Raw genomic sequence first — 20204 nt, 5'->3', positions numbered from 1 at the left:
AAGGTTTTTAGAAACCAGTGTAAGTGTAAGCCAGTTTTTGAAAAAAAAAAAAAAGAAAATTCTCTAGATTCAGCCCTCCTTCCAAAGCCACTCCTCTAAAACACAGGAACAACTGAGCTTCGCAAATCACAGAGATGGGCAACACCTTGCTTTCAAATACCATACTACCTATTTCACATGTAAGAAAAAAAAACACTCTGGTTTGCCCTCAGGTGCATGTTTGCAGCATGTCAATGGAATAAGCCATAAGAATTTAAAGTGCAAGCGCATGGACAAAGGTTATGTGAACAGTACAGAGATACAGACAATGAACACAGTTTCCAAACAGTGGGAGAAAATGGAGAGTGAACACCTGAATAAATGTGTAGCTATTGGTAGTGTATTGGAGTAATGTGTGTATGTGTATAAAAGTCAGTTCTGGCAGAAAATGGTATCCTGTTTTACTGCAGCTTTAAAAAAACTGAATTCATGGGCTAGCTCTCAAAACTACGTCACATGGTGACTTCACTTCAACACTAAGTGTTGAGAACATGATATTTATTTATTTATCTGTTTATTTATTTATTTTCAGGGGAGGGATATATGCTGGGCCACGACCATACAACGCTTTGTTTGTCGTCACTGTTTTGTCATTTGGGGAGGGTGAAAAACACTGGGAAGATCTAAGTTTCCATGGGGTGGGACTAACTGCGTGCACACTGAAAGCAACAAAAACGACAAGGCGACCGGAAGTCATCCATTTTCACTGAGAGTCAGCGACACAGGGCGACGTTGAGAGACGCGATGAAGTTCACTTCCGCTCAACTTTATACAAATGAGCAGTGACGCGAGGCATCGGTTACCAATCAGAAAGCAGTCTTCACATTCCCTCAGAACCGCTCCAATACACTCTGGTCCCTAGCTACTGAAGATTTGTTCCTGTCTCAAGACGTCCGGACTTGTTCAATTATACATTATGTTTTGTTTTTTATTACAACTGAAAATGTAAATTATCTTTGCTTTAAATGTTTAACAAGAGCTGTTTTTTTTGATAAATTACATTATGCCCAAATTACAATTGACATTTGAGTGAAAATAATGTTCAGTTACTGTTACATAAACATAGCTGGAGGATTGTAATTTTTTTTATTATTATTATTACAAAATTAAGCTCTGATAAAAAGTATAGTCAAGGTTATGATCATTTTGTGAATAAATAAAGCCTATGCCGGGTGCTCATAATACGACTTCACTGCGTTCGGGAGCTTAGCTGAATATCCAAAAGTGATTTATCATTAAATAACAACTAAACTTTTATTTGAGTAATAACAAATCTGATCAAAATATTTTGTATTTTGTAATTACAAAAAAACATGCATAATAAAACTTTTCAAATGCATATTTGCCATTTTCTCCTGGGGAAGAGGTAAAAGGTCGCGATATACGTCACATCTCGTAAACTCGTGTGAATCCCAAGTTTACCAATGGTGAACACGACTTTGCCGTTCGGGTGCTAATTTACAAGTTGGAAAAATGGTAATGGCCTGCTCACGTGTTTCTGGACACTCCCACCAGCGATGCTGAACGATTTAATCGCTTTCAGTGTGCATGTACAGATATAATGCGGTATTTGGGTGCTCCTCTGAAGATCCACCCACTGTACACCAATGCCCCACAAAAGTGATTTATCCTTAATTATCAATGTAACTCCTTGTACACCTGTGTAATCGTCTAGAATCCCAAGTTTACTGCTTGGTCCGCTTTTCTGTGTCTTAGAACAGCACAACACTGTGGGTGTATGGCTTCTTTTTCTGTTCAGAACACCTTTACTCTATAATAACATGACAGTGAATTAAGTTGTTTGCTGCCATACTAATGTTTAAAATAATGCAGTTAAATTACTGTTCTTACTATTGTGATCTATCTAGTGGAAGTGCGTAGGGCGCCAGCGTGCCGAATGGAACGCACCCGAGTTCCTTCTGGTAAGGGCAGCCCGTGGCGCGAGGGATTGTGGGGAGTGGTAGCGCGTTTTTTTTCACGGCCGGTTTTTGTCGCAGCTTTCTGTGGAAATGGACGCGGGCTTTTTCCGCGTAAGTTCACTTATTCGGCGGGGTTAATATCTCAGGTGTAAATCACTGACGAGCAGAGTCACATGCGAAGTTTGTTTTGTTATTCTGAAGGATACGAAAACATTAATTTGGTCTCTGTGTTGCGCACTGTGAGCATTAGCCTTGAAGCTAAGCGTGAAGGGAAATGGCGGACGACTCGGATCGAGTCGGAATAATAAGTCCTATATAAACTGATATTGGTTAGTTTACTCGACGTACTGAGGCCAAATAATGAATTGTGGTAACAGTATTAACGCGGTATGGGAGCTAATGGTTTATATATTTTAATATTAAGCACGGTAAGATTACGAGGCTTAAGTTTGTTCGCCGTTGGGCTCTAATTCTCCGTTCCACCTTAAATGTTTTCGCCGTTAACGAAAGATTTCTTCACGTAATGTTAGCTACTTTTACCCGACCTTTGTGCCCAAAAGCCAACACTTTGGTAGTATATCTTGCTTGGTCCAAAACACCGTAGGTTCTGGTGAAGCTGTAGGTGCCTGGTTTAGTGGCTATAAAGCGAGCTGAGATTAAATTAGATAACGATACTCATGTGCACAATTTCACTCAGGATTTAAGTTTGTCCAGCATTTGTTCTAACGAGAGGTTTCAATTTGTAGATGTGCTTAGTAATTGCATTAGTTATTTTCCTCTCTAAGTAAGGTTTGTTTCGGGAGTTGGGGCTGAAATGTGAACTTGTAATTTTCCATTTCACCTTAAATGTTTATTCACACTAATGTTGCAGCATTTAAGTACCATTTATGGGGTCGTATAATATATTAGGATATAAAATATGATGTGTTTTATGTCTAAAAAAGCCCAGTAATAAAAAAAGGCAAAATTTGTGCATGTTTTAGTAAAATGAGTGAACATAAAAGTAATCAAGACAGGTTTGATTTAATGAATGAACTTTTCTTCGCAGGGAACGAGTGCAGAGCAAGATAATCGTTTCAGTAACAAACACAAGAAGTTGCTGAAGCAGCTGAAATTTGCAGAATGTCTGGAGAAAAAGGTTGGTAATTCAGTTCTTGTTCTTGCTAAAGTGTTAAATTTAAGTTTAAAAGAGTGTTAAATTTAAGTGTAAAGTTAAGCCACCTGTTGATTGTGGTCGCAGCAAGAAAAATCTTTGCATTTAAGACTTCATACCCATTAAGGATTACTTGTAGCTAAAAAAAAAAGTGTTTTTTTTTTTGTTTGTTTTTTTGTTTTTTTTTTCTTTAAATGACATTTTCTTGTTGTAAGAAATTGGTCAGTCCCTTTTAACTGGATTTTTCGTTCAGGTGGATATGACCAAAGTAAACCTGGAGGTCATCAAGCCTTGGATCACCCAGCGAGTGACGGAAATCCTTGGTTTCGAGGACGATGTCGTCATAGAGTTTGTTTTCAACCAGCTGGAGGAGAAGGTAGCTTTCATTAAATCCTTTTTCCTGCTCCTTTGTGTGGTTACATGCAGACAGGGTTGCAGTAGATGTTCTTTTGTACTCGGTCTGGATGCCAGAGGCTATGGAGAAGAGTGAAAATGCGTCAGACGTGCTTAGAATCTTACTTGGAACGAATTCTGTAGCTGAAACTGAAAGTGAAAGGCACGGTTTTGTCTCTTCTGTCTGGTAGAAATGGGAAAATAATCATATGGACTTGCTATGATATGTAACAACGTGTCTTCTGAACAACACTTTTTTTCTAATGATGATGTGATTTATGATTTAAAAGGCCTGAACCAATATGGATGTTATACCTTGCAACAGAAGTATAGCACCAACACCTAATTAGATCTCACCAGAGCCCAAAGTCTCACTGAACCCAACTCTCCCTTCATGATGAACTTTGTGTTTTGAGGTGAGTTATGAACAGGGATTATGACATTAGTATCGTGTCAACTTAATCAGTTGTTTGCTCTTTATTCCAGAGTTGAAATTGGCCATAGCATTCCTACACAAACCCCAAATTCGGATTTATGGCACAAACGGAGAACCCGTGCTTCTGGACATATATTTATGAATGCATTAGCATTCAAAAGTTCAGAATCTTAGAATCAAAGTTTGGAATCACTACTTATTAAAATTTTGCTCTATATTTGAAGGGGCTTTACCATGGTGCTATCCCTCTATGTTGACACATTTTAAATTATATGTTAGAAATTTAACAATGAATCAGTGAATCTTAGATGTGTATTGAATGACTAGCACAGATGTGAAGGATTCTAAAAAATTATTAGGAAAACTGTATGAAGAATGATTTATGGTATTCGTGTGCACAAAATACTTGGCTTTGAATATTAATTTTGAAAATACCTGTATTCCAAAAAAATCAGAGAAACGAGTGATTCCAAGCTTTTGAACAGTACTGAACTTTGACAACTTCCTCTTTACTGTAATTGTATTTAACACCATATTATGAGCTTTAGTGAAAAACCACAGCACATCTTTGCTAAAGTATTTTATCCTACCGTAACAAGACTACTAATGGTTCTAAGTGTGGTTTGACTTAAATGATCGTCTTTAGTCAGTCTTCTTTCTTTGACAAATTGTCTAAAGTTGGTCTTGAGTCTTTGGTTGCTGTGGTGAGGATTGCAGAGAGGTATCGTCTCATCCCAATCAGCGGCCTTCAGTCTGACACGAAAAATGAGAAATTTGTACATAATGCAGTAGAACAATTGTCTATTTCTGTAACCTAATATTATAGTCTTGACTCATCGTTTAGTCTAGGTTTTATAGGTCAGTTTATCTTCTTAATTTTCCTTTCTGCTCTTGACTTAGATTGATGAAAAAATAAAAACCCATTTTTACATGCCTTGTGTACTCATTATTGCTTGTTCGTCTCTTGCAATTTAGATAAATGATATAACATTATACTCAAGGTGGTTGAGTCACAAGCAGTAGGGAGGCGGAAGCAAGCCAAAGGAGCGTCCCTGTCTGTGCAGGAGTGGCGGGCGCTCCAATCCCCCTCCCCGACCCGCAGAGCTGCAGGAAGCGCACACTGAAGACACCGGGACTGTACTTGCTTATTGGGGTTTTGACACACTCTGTATTGTGGATTTATTGTTGCTGTGTCACAACAATAGAGAATAGAGGGAGAGCAGCTTTTAAAATAACATATAGGTGGGGATGGGTCTTCCAGTGAAAGCTCTGGTCTCATTTATTTAATTTACTCATTGACTGTTTTTGTCTACATAGAGATTGGTGTTTAAGACCAGAAAATTATTAATGCATGCAACTGAGGGAAGCTCTTAGTCTCTAGTTTTCTTTTAGTTTCAAATGAACTTGATTCCACTCGGACCATCAGTCACACCCGAGTCTGAACACAAGGCAGCAATGCCTGTGTCCTAATAAAGTGTTTGCTTATTTATTCCCCCCTTTCTTAAAGTATTTGTCATGATGGTATTTAGAGAGGATAAATGTTAGGATTGGCCCTCAGAGCCCAACCTTATATACTTTCTCATTTCATCACTGTATGAAACTTTTATTTTTTTTTTTCCTTTTTCGTCCTTGGTGTCTATGTTGCAGAATCCAGATGCTAAGATGATGCAGATCAACTTGACCGGATTTCTGAATGGAAAGAATGCTCGTGAATTCATGAAGGATCTCTGGCCCCTGCTGCTCAGCGCACAGGAGAACATTGCTGGCATCCCATCTGCCTTCTTGGAGCAGAAGAAGGAGGAGATCAAACAGAGACAAGTGAGGGGGATAGTTAGTTTTGCTTGCTTTGTTTCTCCTTGTGCACATAACCAGAATTGAGCAGATGCCCAAATCTTCAACTGACTTGCATGTTTTAAAGTAACACTGTGTAATATTTTTACCTTATAACAGCTATGAAATCATTTTAATATGTCTCCTGTTGTTGCTACTCTTGGGTCAGCATAGAAGAAACAGCACTATTTATTTTTGGGGTGAGGGTACGATACCACTCGGTCCTCCCACCTTCTATAACCTTATTTTAGGACAGTGTTATAAAAAATTAATTACACTCTGCAACTTTAGCTGCTTTTGCTCTTGTGCTCCCACTAATCTTACGTAACAAATTATAAGTTTGAGAAAAATCATTGTTGTGTTTGTGTTATGTAATTGATGGGACAGATTGAACAGGAAAAGCTAGCTTCTCTGAAGAAGATTGATGAAGACAGGAAAGAGAAGGAGAGCAAAGAAAGGGCTCAGTCTAAGAGCCCTAAAAGGTGGGTTTAATTCAAAGTGACTTCTCATCCTAATCTGAATAAATAACATGTTTTTGTCTGGACAACCCTTTAATGTTCATATGACAGATTACTGCAGAATCCAGAATTTCTGATTTGCTTTTATTGTTCTTATGAGATTCAGCGTTTTTCTTCCTTTGTTATAATCTTCGGACCTTTTAATTTCAGGAGGAAGTCTCGTTCCCCAGCAAAGCGAGAAAGAAAACGCAGTCGCTCACGTTCCCCTCGCCGCAAACCCAGCCCTGTTGTTGCGTCCCCGCCTCCAAGCCCACCCAATCACAAAGATGACCCTCAGCCAGAACCTGACCAATCAGAGAGCTCTAAAGCAGAGCCTCAGATACAAGAGGCCTCCTCTACCAGGTACCTGTGAAAAACAGAATCAAGAAATTAGTTTGTTTGAGCCAACTTGCCCAGTTGTTAGAACATTTAAGTACTATTTAACATTTTGAAGCCATGTTATTAGCAGAAAATACTCTCAAATAAAGCTGCTGTCTGTGGTTTTGTTGGCAGAGCTTTATAGATGATGGGTGCATTAGCAGATATTTGCAATCTTGTGACATTTTTTCATCTGCTTATTGAAACCTGGGTGTTTTGGGATATTTTTTTAATACTCGAACATTACATCACTCTTCAGAGTTGGTTGTGACCAGTACATGTTTACCCTCCTTGTTCAGTGACCTTGTGCGTGAGGTGAAGCCAGACTCTGTGTCTGAGTCTGTCAAGGACACATCCCCAGAGAAAATCACAAAAACGGATGAAAAGCCAAAAGGCAGAGACAAAGACAAGGAGAAAGATGGGAGACGAGATCGTACACGGCACCGCTCGCGCTCTCACTCCCCACGCTCACGACGTCGTCACAGGTCTCGCTCTAGGTGAGTCCAACATCTGTCCACTTGAGATTTTAAACTGGAGGTTTAAAAAAAATGGATGAAAACCTTATAGAAGGTCAGAACAAACTTTTTTTTTTTTTTTTGTTCGTTCCAGATCCTACTCCCCTCGACGCAAACCAAGCCCGAGGAGGCGCATGTCACCCAGACGCCGGAGCCCTCCCAGAAGGCCCCCTCCCCCCAGACACAGACGTAGTCGCTCACCTGCACGCAGGTATGGGCAAGTGAAAAACTGGAGTTTGGAACACTTGTTTTATGTGCCAAAACATTTACAAATAATCACAAAACACATATGTATGTTATAATGAAGGCTGATGTATAATCAGCACATTATATCATATCTAAAATTATTTATAGTTGCACCTTGGGTACGTATTTATCATCTATGTAGGTTTGCATATGCTGGCAAATTCCACAGTTTTGACGGTAAATGTTGCTGTCAAAACCAAGAAATGCGTATTCCTTGATATATCACTTAAACATGGTTGTTCCCTAGCACAGTAAAGAATTAAGTAATTTTATTATTATTATTTTTATTATTTCTTATACCCATTGACTGTACTGAATTGCTGTCATTTATCCTTCTGGACCAGTTTAACCCCAAATGTGTGTCTGTAAGCTTGTGAATTAGATCTGTAATTTTTATTTATTTATGTAAAAAATTTCCTAGTGTCATACTTTGTCAGAAGGGATATTTTAACAGAGCTCATTAAATGTTCCTGGACATCTCCCAACTTTTAAGGGTTTAGCCTAAGTCATTCATGAAACACGAGCGGAACGAATTTGCAATCACTTTGTTCGTAAATCACTTTTTTCGTAAATATCCAGATTCATCTAAATGTTTGTAGTCTAAGAATGTTCCTAGGTACTAACGAAATGTACACCTGCTCCTGAAAACACAAAGTTGGGTGTATGTTGGAAAAACGCTGAAAGTATCATCTGACCTGGCTGAACTTTAAATAAAAGTTAATAAAATAATTAAAATGCATGAACTAAATAAACAAATAAGTTAATAATCAAACGAAATTTCACAACAGTCCTCTTCCTAATACAGCCTGCTATTCAGAGCAACTTCCAGTAGCAAAAAGCAATTGCTTGCTGAATTATTTTATTTGTGTTGTCAGTTACTTAATGTGGATCACTGCAATATTAGAGTTTAAAGTCTGTAACCTGTGTAATCGGCTGATGCTGTGCTGCTGGATTTAACAGACCGCTCGGCACAGAGAACGTTAAAGTCTGTGGAAACGATACAGGTTTGGCTGAATTATGTCTCGCTGGTGAGTTCATTATCCAGATCCATGTTTTGTATTTGTGCAATATTTTAGAACCCCGTACTGTTCCTGAACCTGTGTAGGAGCTGTCCGTTTGACTCCTTGGACACTGTAATCAAACCACAAGTATCAAACCATAAAACCATATCAAAAAAACTCCAGCATTAAAACAGTATTTTTTTTTTTCTTATATAGGCGGCGCTCTCGTTCATCTTCTGGCAGCTCCTCTTCACGCTCACCCCATAAAAGACTGGCAAAGAGGGTATCTGTCACACCACCCAGAAAACAGGCACGTCACACTGAGCCGTCCTCCAGCCCATCCAGGAGACGCCGCAGCCCAGCCACCCTGGACACCAGCCCCTCAGGTAGTTCATGCTGGGCATGCATGTATTAGAAAATTATTGATGATGTCTTTTTCATTAATCTCTCAATAAGGGGAAAATTCCATAGAACAAGGGTACTTAAGGATTTTATTATTGATCTAATACATTTAACCTTTTCTCTCCTAGAATTGCTGCGTTTTCTGTTGAAGGAAATTCCATGTCGATTTATAGGATAAATAAATTTTTTCATGAACTCTTATTATCCCTAAGAATAAAATGTAAGGTATTAGTACGTTGATCAATTTTTTTCTGCATATGGGTGTTACTGTCTTATTACTGTGAGTGCGAGGGCTGGGCCATTGGGTTTGCCTTATTCATTGTGCAAGTCTTATACAGTCAGTATTGCAGTAGGTTAAAGCTAGACTTGAACACCCTGAGAATAAGAACAGGAACTGTTTCCGATATTATGCAAAAATAGCCCATTGTATTAATACAGGCATTGTTAATGTTAAAAATTTAGAGCAAAATTGTGAGATTCATGTTTTCTGTTTTGAATTTCAGGTTCGAAGCGTAGAGCTGCTGGAAGAAATGAATCGCCGTCACCTGCCCCCAAACCTAGACGATCAGATATATCAGAATCAGGTTTGTTTAGCATACTGTGCCGTTGTTGGTCAAATACGTGCAATTCTATCAACTAACTTGAATTATAATATATTTGCAGCACAACAAATTTTGAAAAATATTACTTTGAAATCACCAGATAATTTCACCTAAAATAGAACCTTAAAAGAAACCCCAGACGGTAACACATGTAACACGTAATATGATGGAATTAATTTAAATTAAGATGTGTTAAACAAATAGGGCTGTTTTTTATTTATTTATTTATTTATTTTTAAAGCCACACTTATTACTTGCCATTTTTGGTGAGAGAAACACTGGATAGTTCCGTCAAATGGTTGCAGTGGTGGCGGAATATACAGCAGTACTGTTCAGCTTGTTCAGTTTCCAAAAGCCTATTTAGGCAAAATGCAGCTTTTCTGAATTTCCTGATGATGCACAGAACAGGGAGAAATGGCTGGTGGTGTAGAAACTGTGCCTTTATAACAGAGTTGCGCTGTACACTTACAGACTACTAGACTGTCTGGAGTTGATCATCTGATTCTTCCATGGCCAGTAAGCCTGTACTTTCACTTTTAGTGACTAAATATTGTCGGTTGAACATCAGGAGAGTGTATGTACTTGTTGCTTTTTGCGGTTCTGATTCCGATTCCATATTCTGTGGCTTTGGGGCATTTTGTGTGGGGCATTTGTACTATCTGGGAAAATTGTCAGGAGTTGTACTAAATTAATTTATATGCACCTGGAGTGAAGTGTTGAGAGCAGAGCCATGGGGCTTTTGGAAGCTGTGTTCACCTCTTGCACCTAATTTTTCTTATTTTGTTTTTGAGAAAGCTGTGAAGACTAATCTGTCTGGAAATAATTTTTATTTATTTATTTATTATTATTTTTTTCTTTAAACCCTGTAATGCTTGACAAAAAGATTGGATTTCTTTATTTTATTATTCTTTTTCATTATGTGTATAGGAGTTTGTGCTACTGTCTCTTGGGAACTGAATATTCTACTCACTGCTTTCCATTTCAGAGGAGGATAAGGTGGGGAAGAGTGCTGCGGCCGATTCTGTCCAGCAGAGACGACAGTATCGCAGGCAAAATCAGCAATCATCTTCAGGTTGTTATTATTATTATTATTATTATTTTTTTTTTTTATTTTTTTTTTTTTTTGCTTTTTTTCGTGAAAGCTTCATGAAAAAACACGAGTACACGTGCATATTTTACAAAAATGTGGATATTCCCGGAAACATTCTGCCAGATTCATGGATTTTACTGAATACCAAATGTTTGCAGATTGGGTGGGCGTGCACATAACTTTGAAATGAACATCCCATAACCATAATCTCCGCCCATGAATTTCAGCTGACCACCTTATAAGGAAGCGCTCAGACTGAGGAGCCGCAGCAAAAAGCCTTTAATCTCCACAGAAAAGCAATAGAAAAATTTTCTGAGCAGAAATCAATTTTATTTACTTTCAAATCTGTACTTCTTAGTTTTGTTTGTATATATTTACTCACTTGTGGGAAAGTGTAGTGAGGCATTAGACGGATTACATACAAAGTTACATACTGTTCAAAAGAAGCTATGAGCAGTAAGAGATTGTGCTCATAAATAAAAACATTATTAGTGATATTCTGTGTTAATGTATGGGTATAACTTTTAACTTCTCTCCTTGTGGCACTGCAGTTTTATTTGAGGTTTTCATTATGCAAAATAGTGTGCTCTTTATTTCATAATTTAATAATAATAATTCATATTCAAGAAAATTTCATGAAAACAACTTTATTCTTTACATTCTCTCACAAAACATTCTTTTAGAAAAGAATATCATATTGTTTTTAATAATACTTCATTTTATAAAAGCACCACTCTAATTTAGAAGATACATTATTTTAAATTCTTATAATTTTAGGGGTATAAGGCATTTGAACACTACTGCAAATTCACTGAATTTTGTCCTGCACAATTCTGCTAAAGCTGGGGGAAACTGCACTGAAGCTAAAGGCGTATTATTCTTGACACAAGCTCCTATAAACGCCTGTGGATTTGTTCCTAATTTGCAAGAATTGCTTTAAATGTGTTAGTTTTTATGAAGCATGTTATAAAATATAGGTGCACGACCGCATGCTGCGATTGTAAAATTTTCGCGCGCACACACCCTCCACCAATTACAGTGCGTCAAGTGTAATTGACAAGGGCTTAAATTAATGTTTTAAGCGTTCTAGTGTCCATGGAGCCAAACGGACAGCCCTTGCACAGGTTCAGGAACAGTACAGGGTTCTAAAATGCAATATTGGATCTCGGTGGTGAACTGACGAGAGAGACATCATTCAGCTAATAAACCATAAATCTGTATCAGCTCCAAAGACGTTAAAGTTCTTGGTGCAGAGCTGTCTGTTAAATCCAGCAGCAGTGCAACATCAGCCGATTACACACGTTACAAAGCCTGAACTCTCTTATATTACATTAAGCCACATAAAGCAACTCTCTGACTACACAAGTAAAACAAATTCAGCAAGCAATTGCTTTTTTGCGACTGGAAGTTGTTCTAAATAACAGGCTGATTAAGAAGAGGACAGTGTTTGTAAAATTGTTTTATTGTTTATTTAATTAGTGCATTTTAATTATATTTAACTTTTATTTAAATTTCAGCCAGGTCAGATGATACTTTGTGCCTTTCCGACATTATGCGCACACTAGGTGTTTTCAGGAGCAGGTGTAAATTTTGTTAGTATCTACGAACATTTTGGGACTACGAACATTTTGATGAATCTGGATATTTACCAAAACAAAATGATTTACGAACAATTTACATGCAAATTCTTTCTGCTCGTGTGCACACTGTGTACATGTCTACCTGTGCCATCCTGTGATCAGATTTATTTACACCCCCCCCCCCCCCCCTCTATTAATGTGCTTAAAGCATAGAGTAATTAATGCCTGTTTTTCAGAAACTGGATCTTCTACCTCATCCTCAGAGGATGAGGGACCCAAGAGGACTGGCAGAGGGCCTGCAGCCAGGAACGGTGAGATCAGAAGGCGGCGCAGCCACTCACCAGTATCACCTAGAAGACGACAGAGGGATCCTTCCCCAAGGTAGTGTGTCAAGTGCAACAATTGTTTGCTTTTCTTATAAATATTACAGGAAACAAATAATGCCTATATTAATTTAAAAATTGTTTCATTTCTGTTAGTTTACTTGTGCTTAAATCGAATAATAAACATTGTTTTTGTTTGTGTACTTAGTTACAATAGATTTATAATTATATGTTCACTTGATCTTCTAATACAGAAAGAGACGTTCTCCATCACCTCGACGCCATCGTTCCCCTTCCCCAACCAGACGTCGTAGGACTCCGTCCCCTCCTCCTAGACGGAGGTATAACTCATTCTGCGTTCAGAAACTTTCTCTAAATGTTTCTCTAAAGGAGTAGTTTGTGGAAAATGTACACAAACGTAACAGAAATGAACAGCTTTTTATGAGCTAGATCAAATGTTCCCAAACTTTTGCAACTGGCGACCCACTTACCCTACCTCCAGGTGATCCACGGCCCACATAAAAATTTAATTGTCTATTTAAAATTGAAACAAGCACAACAAGCAACGTAACCTTTTTAGGGCTAGATGCATGCTTTGAGTTCAGTCTCCATGTGGACACTTCAGTTGTAGATGGTCCACCCTCAGACTTTTTCAGTGCAAAAAAGTTTTTGACCATTTATTTACGGTGGCTAAAACTCTCACAAGTCAGAAATTTTTCATTCCCTTAAATTAACATCACTAGCTCTGGTGTGTACTATGCCACACCAATGAAGGAACTTCACCAAATGTGTTTATTTTTTTGCAAATAATTGACATAATGTCTCGTTTTATGTTTTTACTTTGCAAAACCAAAAAAAAAAATTAAATATATTGGCCACTGACCCCCTTACAATACCACTGAGGCCCACAGGGGGGCAGCGGCCCACAGTTTGAAATGATTGAATCGGATATTGTCCAAAATGTGTTTTTATTTACCCCCCTTCTCTAATAATTATCACAGATGTCTAGACTCGGCACCAAAAAACATAAGACTCAAGCATGATAATCTTTCTTTTTCAGGTCACCGACTCCTCCTCCTCCTCGCCGCCGTTCCCCATCCCCAAGACGTTATTCTCCCCCAATACAGCGTCGCTACAGCCCCTCTCCCCTTCCGGTTCAGAAGAGACGAATTTCTGCCTCTCCTCCCCCTAAACGACGGCCCTCTCGCTCTCCTAAACGCAGTAGAGGTGGTGGGAGCCCAGGTAAAAAGCGCAGTTCTCCTTCAGCCTCTCCTCCTCGACACCGCCGCAGCCCCTTGCTTCCACCAGCGACTCGACAGGGCAGAGACTCTCGCTCCTCACCAGGTCCAGCCCACACAGCACGAGGCTCAGGCAGCCCACAACCCAGATATCTGGCCTCCAGCTCCTCTCCACAGAGACGACAACAGTCTCCTTCTCGTAACAGACCTATCCGCAGAGTGTCCCGCACACCAGAGCCACGCAAAACACAAAGGTACACTATTGAGTATTGGCATCAGGCTTTTTATGTTTTCTTATTTAAATAGTTTTTTTTTTTTTTGCAAATGAGTCATGTTAGAAATTATTTAAATAATTATCAAATGGTTAATTGATTTAATATTTTACTGTATGCAAGTCCTTTCCAGGGCACAGATGTTCATATTAATGACAGATGGTGGCCTGTTTCAGTAAGTTGGCATTGTTTTAATTTGGCAAATTTCTGTCCTGTAAGTTTCGCTTCCTTTGCTCTTCATCTACAGAAGCTCTCAGAGCCCCCGCCCAGTCAGAAGACCAGTCTCTCGTTCACGCTCAGCTTCCCCTCCTCTCTTCCCAACTGCTTCAGCTGCTGCTCCTGCAGCTCACAAACGGCCAGCTACAGCATCACCCTCTCCATCTCCTACACGTTCAGCAAGTGGCTCTCCCCCTCCTCCAGCCAAGAAGGTCAGCAGCGCCTCTCCGAGCCCCTCTCCCAATAAGGTACTCTACTTTTTCACCCTCTTAATGTCATAGTGCTGTCACCTTATTAAAAACAGAAACCAAACCGGACTGAATTAAAGAAGTCTTTCTTTTCTCCTTCACGATTCTTTAGAACTCAGACATAGATGGTGGAAAGAAAAAGAAGAAGAAGAAGGAAAAGAAACACAAGAAAGAGAAGAAACACAAGAAACACAAGAAGCATAAGAAGGAGAAGAGTGCTGCAGGACCACCCGCCGAAGGGCAGGAAAATGTCCGTGTTGAGGGGGATGCGGATTCTGATCAAAAAAAGGTGAAGTTTGCACATCTAATTCCCTGAAATTTCATTTACATTTTTCCAATAAAAGATTTAAATCCATATACCCATTATTTATTAACACTATTTCATGTGTTGCTTTAAATTGTATAAGAGGGTATGTAAACTAATTGTAGTAATTTTTAATGTTGCAGACTAGAGACACAAGCATGCATTATTTTAACAAAGCAGACTTTGATTAATGCTACCTTTCTTGAAGGAATCAGAGAGTGAAGTAGAGGACAGTCTGGATGACCTGGAGAAACACCTGAGAGAGAAAGCCCTTCGCTCCATGCGGAAAGCGCAGATGTCCCCATCCCAGTCCTGAAAACCTTTCCCCTTCTGCCTTTCTCCTCATTTTAAACTGTTTGATGTTGGTTTTGCTTTAGTATGTACAAATTGTTCAAATCTCTTCTAGGATTGAATTTTTCTTTTTTGATGCAATGCTACTTTTTTTTCCCCTCAAATTTGTGTTGGACTGGTTTTTATAATTTTTGTTTTTTTCTCAGCATGATCTGTTTTCCTTTTATGCCCACTGAGAAAAATGTCATGCATACAAAGAGTATCAGCGTTGGGGTCGTCCCCCACCTTTGTACCTACAGTTTCCTTTGCAAACCATATTTTTTGATTCAAGAGGCTTTTAAAGGTTCCAAAATGGCATCCTGAGTCAACTTCTTGGTTCCCGCATAACTTCATCATTTGAAGAAGTGGTGTTATATTACTTGTGCACATTTTTTGATAGTGGGGATTGTGGGGTTTCAGATTGCATGAGCAGCAGCAGACCTCAATGTGTTTTCCTGTGTGCATGATTTGTACAGTAAAACCCAGGGACCTCCCACTGGCGGCAGGCCTTTTAGCACTAAGAGCGCTCTGCAGCAGGTTGCTCTGGACATAGGATAACAAACAAGCAGTGTCTGTTGGCATCCTTCTCTTTTTCTTTCTCTCTGCCCCACATTTTGTAACTTTGTTTCAAGTTGTTGAACCTTGCAGAAAATTCTGGCTTTGAAAAAGTCACATTAAAAGAAGGATTTGCTTTCATTACAAGTGTCATTTATAAATGCATTCTGCGAGCTGTGAGAGAGAGATGGGGATTCAGTTTTACTATACTACAGATAAAGGGAAATTCTAGCTACCCTTGTTTCCTTGTTTGGTACATTGATGTTAATGTGGTTGTGAAGAGAGAATAAAAACTTTTTTTTATTTTTTTTCTTTCCTCCCTCCTTGAACATTGTGATCCCTGGCTACTATAACAACCACTTTAAAAATCAGAGTTGGCAAAATAGTAGGAATTCACCTACAATTGTTAGCGGGGCTTTAGGACCCTAAAATAGTTATCAATCTGCTGCACCGGAAAAGATGATCAGCTGAGTCTGTGTTTGTCCTTGTCTCCTAGGAAACGGTCCCGATCCCCTGGTGACTGTTTTGCTAGTAGCTCTAGCAGCACAGATAGCAAAGCCTAATAGTTGAAGTGGGGAAACAGCATGGAGGTGGAGGAGCTTAAAAATATTCTTAAATAAGTTACACTATTTGTCCTCACTCTAGACACCCCTTTTAAATTAGGATTTTTTTTTTTATTCATACCCGTTGTGTATGAAGAGTAATTACGTGTTACCATTTACACAAGATTACTGTTTTAGTTTAATTCTTAAATGTAATTATGTAAAAAGCATATCTGAATATTGCACTAAATGTAGTATTAAAAAAAAGTTGTGGGTTGTCATGGCCCAGATTCATTCAAAATATCCAGATTTTAACAAATTCGGTGAATGAAATCTGTTAAGAACAACGAACGTTACTAATGTTTAATCGTGAACAATGTGCAGCCAAAAATCAGTACGTTCCTTAGCATTTTATGAAAATGCAGCTGTCATGGCTTCCACAAAAAACAGTTAATTTGGTTTAAATATAATTGATTTTTTTGTTCATTTAAGTAATTTGCTAATGTTACATTGTGACATTTCAAGAACTTAGTGTTAATTCAAACAATTTTTCTTACAATATGTGGGCTTTTTAATACTCCCATTATTAATTTCCTGTGCTGTTTTGAGACAAAATAATTTAAGGGAAATTTTGAAATATAAAAAAAGAATAAAATATCTAAAGTATCTACTGGGCAGCCTCCGTTATGATAAATTTAAAATCACCTCCAGTGTAAATAGTAAACTAGTAAAATAGTAAATTGTTAACATGTCCAAATATTATTGTGTGTGTATATGTTAGAAATATTTTGAGTGAAATAAGCAGTCGACAATATGGCAGGGGCTTTGTTCTTTAAAAGTGCTCCCAAGAGACCCCCAAAGGGGTAGATTCAAACATACAGGTGCTGGTCATAAAATTAGAATATCATGAAAAAGTTGATTTATTTCAGTAATTCCATTCAAAAAGTGAAACTTGTATATTATACTCATTCATTACACACAGACTGATATATTTCAAGTGTTTATTTCTTTTAATTTGATGATGATAATTAACAACTAATGAAAACCCCAAATTCAGTATCTCAGACTATTAGAATATTGCTTAACACCAAGACAAAAAAAAGGATTTTTAGAAACGCTGGCCAACTGAAAAGTAAGAGCATGTACGGCACTCAATACTTAATACTTGAATTACTGCAGCAATGCAGCGTGGCATGGAGTGAATCAGTCTGTGGCACTGCTCAGGTGTTATGAGAGCCCAGGTTGCTCTGATAGTGGCCTTCAGCTCTTCTACATTGTTGGGCCTAGCGTAATGCATCTTCCTCTTCACAACACCCCATTAGATCTATGGGGTTAAGGTCAGGTGAGTTTGCCAATTAAGAGCAGGGACACCACGGTCCTTAAACCAGGTACTGGTAGCTTTGTCACTGTGTGCAGGTGCCAAGTTCTGTTGGAATATAAAATCTGAATCTCCATAAAGTTGGTCAGCAGCAGGAAGCATGAAGTGCTCTAAAACTTCCTGGTAGACGGCTGCTTTGACTTTGGACCTCAGAAAACACAGTGGACCAACACCAGCAGATGACATGGAACCCCAAACCATCACTGACTGTGGAACCTTTGCACTGGACCTCAAGCAACGTGGACTCTGTGCCTCTCCTCTTCCTCCAGACTCTGGGACCTTGATTTCCAAAGAAAATGCAAAACTTGTCTTCAGAGAACATAACTTTGGACCACTCAGCAGCAGTCCAGTCCTTTTTGGAAGTGATACTCTTCTGACATTGTCTCTTGTTCAAGAGTGGCTTCACACAAGGAATGCGTCGCTGAAACCCATGTCTTGGACACGTCTGTGCGTGGTGGTTCTTGACGCACTGATTCCAGCTACAGTCCAGTCTTTGTGAATCTCCTCAACATTTTTGAATGGGTTTTTATTCACAATCCTCTCCAGGGTGTGGTTATGTCTATTGCTTGTACACTTTTTTCTACCACATCTTTTCCTTCCCTTCGCCTCTCTATTAATGTGCTTGGACACAGAGCTCTGTGAACAGCCAGCCACTTTACAATGACCTTTTGTGTCTTGCCCTGCTTGTGTAAGGTGTCAATGGTTGTCTTTTGGACAACTGTCAAGTCAGAAGTCTTCCCCATGATTGTGTAGTCTACAGAACTAGACTGAGAGACCATTTAAAGGCCTTTGCAGGTGTTTTGAGATAATTATCTGATTAGAGTGTGGCACCAGGAGTCTTCAACATTGAACCTTTTAACAATATTCTAATTTTCTGAGATACTGAATTTGGGGTTTTCATTAGTTGTCGGTTATAATCATCAAAAAGAAAGTAACAGTTGAAATATATCAGTCTGTGTTATGAATGGGTATAATATACAAGTTTCACTTTTTGAATAGAATTACTGAAATAAATCAACTTTTTCATGATATTCTAATTTCTCAGTTTAGCCAGCTAACTTGAACCCAGATTTAACAACTGTCCAATAGGAATTTCCCTCACCCCCGTTCCTGTTGGACAGTCTTGACTTTGGGTTTAAGTTATCTGGCTAAACTGAGAAATCCATCTTTGTGGAATACCACCATCAAGAACTTCTCATGTCAAACAATATGAGGTGGGGCTTTTTACGCTGTAGGAGGAGTGGGTGGAGATAGAGGTGGCACTAATTTTATATTTTGATCTACGAGAAGTGTGTGTGACTAAAAGTAAAGCCTTAAGCCTCGTTTTAAGAAATCTTTTACTATTATTATTATTTGTATATGCATTCATACATAGCAAATGAGTAGATATTATTTTTTATCAATTTAATCAATTGTTGGAGATGGACATTAATTATTACAGCAGTACTTTTCAGTTACTCGAAGCCAGTCCATTTACTGCAGGCTACAGTCTATAGCACTAGCGCGCAGATTGGTTGCATTTGTTTTACTAGCGATAACGCCTACTTTTTCTCCCAACAAGTTCTTTTAACTTGTTTTCCGAGGAGCATCGCCCTCCTGCATTGTGATTGGCTACTGCATGTGCCAATCTTAGGATATACGAACCTTTATACTTAAATAAATACAAGAGGGTGGGACACCAGTAGCCAATCACAGCACATAAGGGGCGTGGTTTATACGGAATTCGGGTCTGGAGAAAAAACTCGACTCTTAAGCCCGCCCACACTTTTTGCGGAATGATGTCACTTATTTAAATATTCCCGATGCCTGTTTTTCCTCCTTCAGCTTGGTTTTCAACGGCTCGCCATCCTGAGTGAGGCTCTCCAGCCAAGAGGAGACGAAAAGGGCTCTAGTTAACGTTGTTTCTCTTTAATGATGTCTATTTAACAAACCTGAGCTTGTGAAAATCATATGACCATTTACGCTGATCTAAAATAAGTTTAAGTTTGATTTGAAGCATTTTCTTGCTTCAAAACCTGAATAAATCGCCAAGCCCCTCACTAGGTTTGGGGAAAGGGCAAAGGGGAAAAAACGTCCGTTTCTGGACTCTGAGCAAAAAAAGGGAGCAGTTGGGAAAACTTTTCGAAGGCGAGGACTCACTTCAAGGCCCCTTTTCTGGATATTTATCTGCTTTACAACAGTCAAAACCCAATTTTTCTGCCATGTCTCTGTCGGTCCCTCAGAACGGACGAGGAGAGAACGAGCCCGTTATCGAGCTTTTCGTAAAGGTAGGTTTGTTTATTGTCTGAGGGCGTTTAGCTCGCTGTGTTAGCATAGGCGTACAGAGGTAACAAAAAAATGCTCTTCTCATCCTCGGACATACTCTCAAAACTTTTCTTGTGGATTAACCGTGTATAAAGACCTGTAAAATACATAATTAGAGCAGTTTTTAATCTCGCTGAAGCGAGCAACGTTATTAGGTTTAACGGTTCCTCCACAGAGAGACCAGAGAAAACCGCTTTACTTTAACGACGATGTTACCACAACAGGCCAAAACTGTAATAAAACATTTAAAGAAGTTTGCTTCTAAATTTCTGTGAATAGTTGAATGCTAACATCGAGAGTCCTCGGTGAGCCATGTGGGTTGTAAATGCCAGATGCACACAGAAGGGCGGGTACTGCAGTTTTTCAGTTCAGTGTGCTACTGAGACCTAGAGCACACACAGTGATAAAAGCCA

At 38.8% G+C, this 20204-nt stretch overlaps 2 protein-coding genes across 4 annotated transcripts in view; both read left to right on the top strand.

Annotated features, from left to right (window-relative positions):
- Window positions 1-1989: 1989 nt before the first annotated feature.
- srrm1 (serine/arginine repetitive matrix 1) lies at window positions 1990-15939 on the top strand. Of its 3 annotated transcripts, none has more exons than XM_066671403.1 (17): window positions 1990-2069; window positions 3007-3096; window positions 3365-3487; window positions 5588-5758; window positions 6158-6252; window positions 6439-6630; window positions 6945-7142; window positions 7255-7371; window positions 8624-8793; window positions 9313-9393; window positions 10397-10483; window positions 12318-12462; window positions 12659-12745; window positions 13465-13896; window positions 14162-14378; window positions 14491-14667; window positions 14898-15939. In XM_066671403.1, the coding sequence occupies exons 1-17, from the start codon at window positions 2049-2051 to the stop codon at window positions 14907-14909; spliced, it is 2415 nt and encodes an 804-aa protein (XP_066527500.1). In that variant the 5' UTR covers window positions 1990-2048; the 3' UTR covers window positions 14910-15939. The 3 variants fall into 3 exon arrangements, with proteins under 3 accessions (XP_066527500.1, XP_066527492.1, XP_066527508.1); XM_066671395.1 differs by having other exon boundaries at window positions 14891-15921; XM_066671411.1 differs by lacking the exons at window positions 1990-2069; window positions 3007-3096; window positions 3365-3487 and adding an exon at window positions 3803-3920 and having other exon boundaries at window positions 14891-15911.
- Window positions 15940-19322: 3383 nt separating this feature from the next.
- Window positions 19323-20204, top strand: part of clic4 (chloride intracellular channel 4) — a 34803-nt gene continuing 33921 nt past the window's right edge. The window contains exon 1 of the mRNA XM_066671383.1: window positions 19323-19754. Within this exon, the coding sequence (XP_066527480.1) occupies window positions 19689-19754 (66 nt within the window). The 5' untranslated portion in view covers window positions 19323-19688. The remainder of the gene's footprint in view (window positions 19755-20204) is intronic.

This window comes from Hoplias malabaricus, chromosome 1 (assembly GCF_029633855.1).
Source record: "Hoplias malabaricus isolate fHopMal1 chromosome 1, fHopMal1.hap1, whole genome shotgun sequence".
NCBI lineage: Eukaryota > Metazoa > Chordata > Actinopteri > Characiformes > Erythrinidae > Hoplias > Hoplias malabaricus.
The sequence above is the reverse complement of the archived record's forward strand: the minus strand, read 5'-3'. Positions and strand labels throughout refer to the sequence as shown.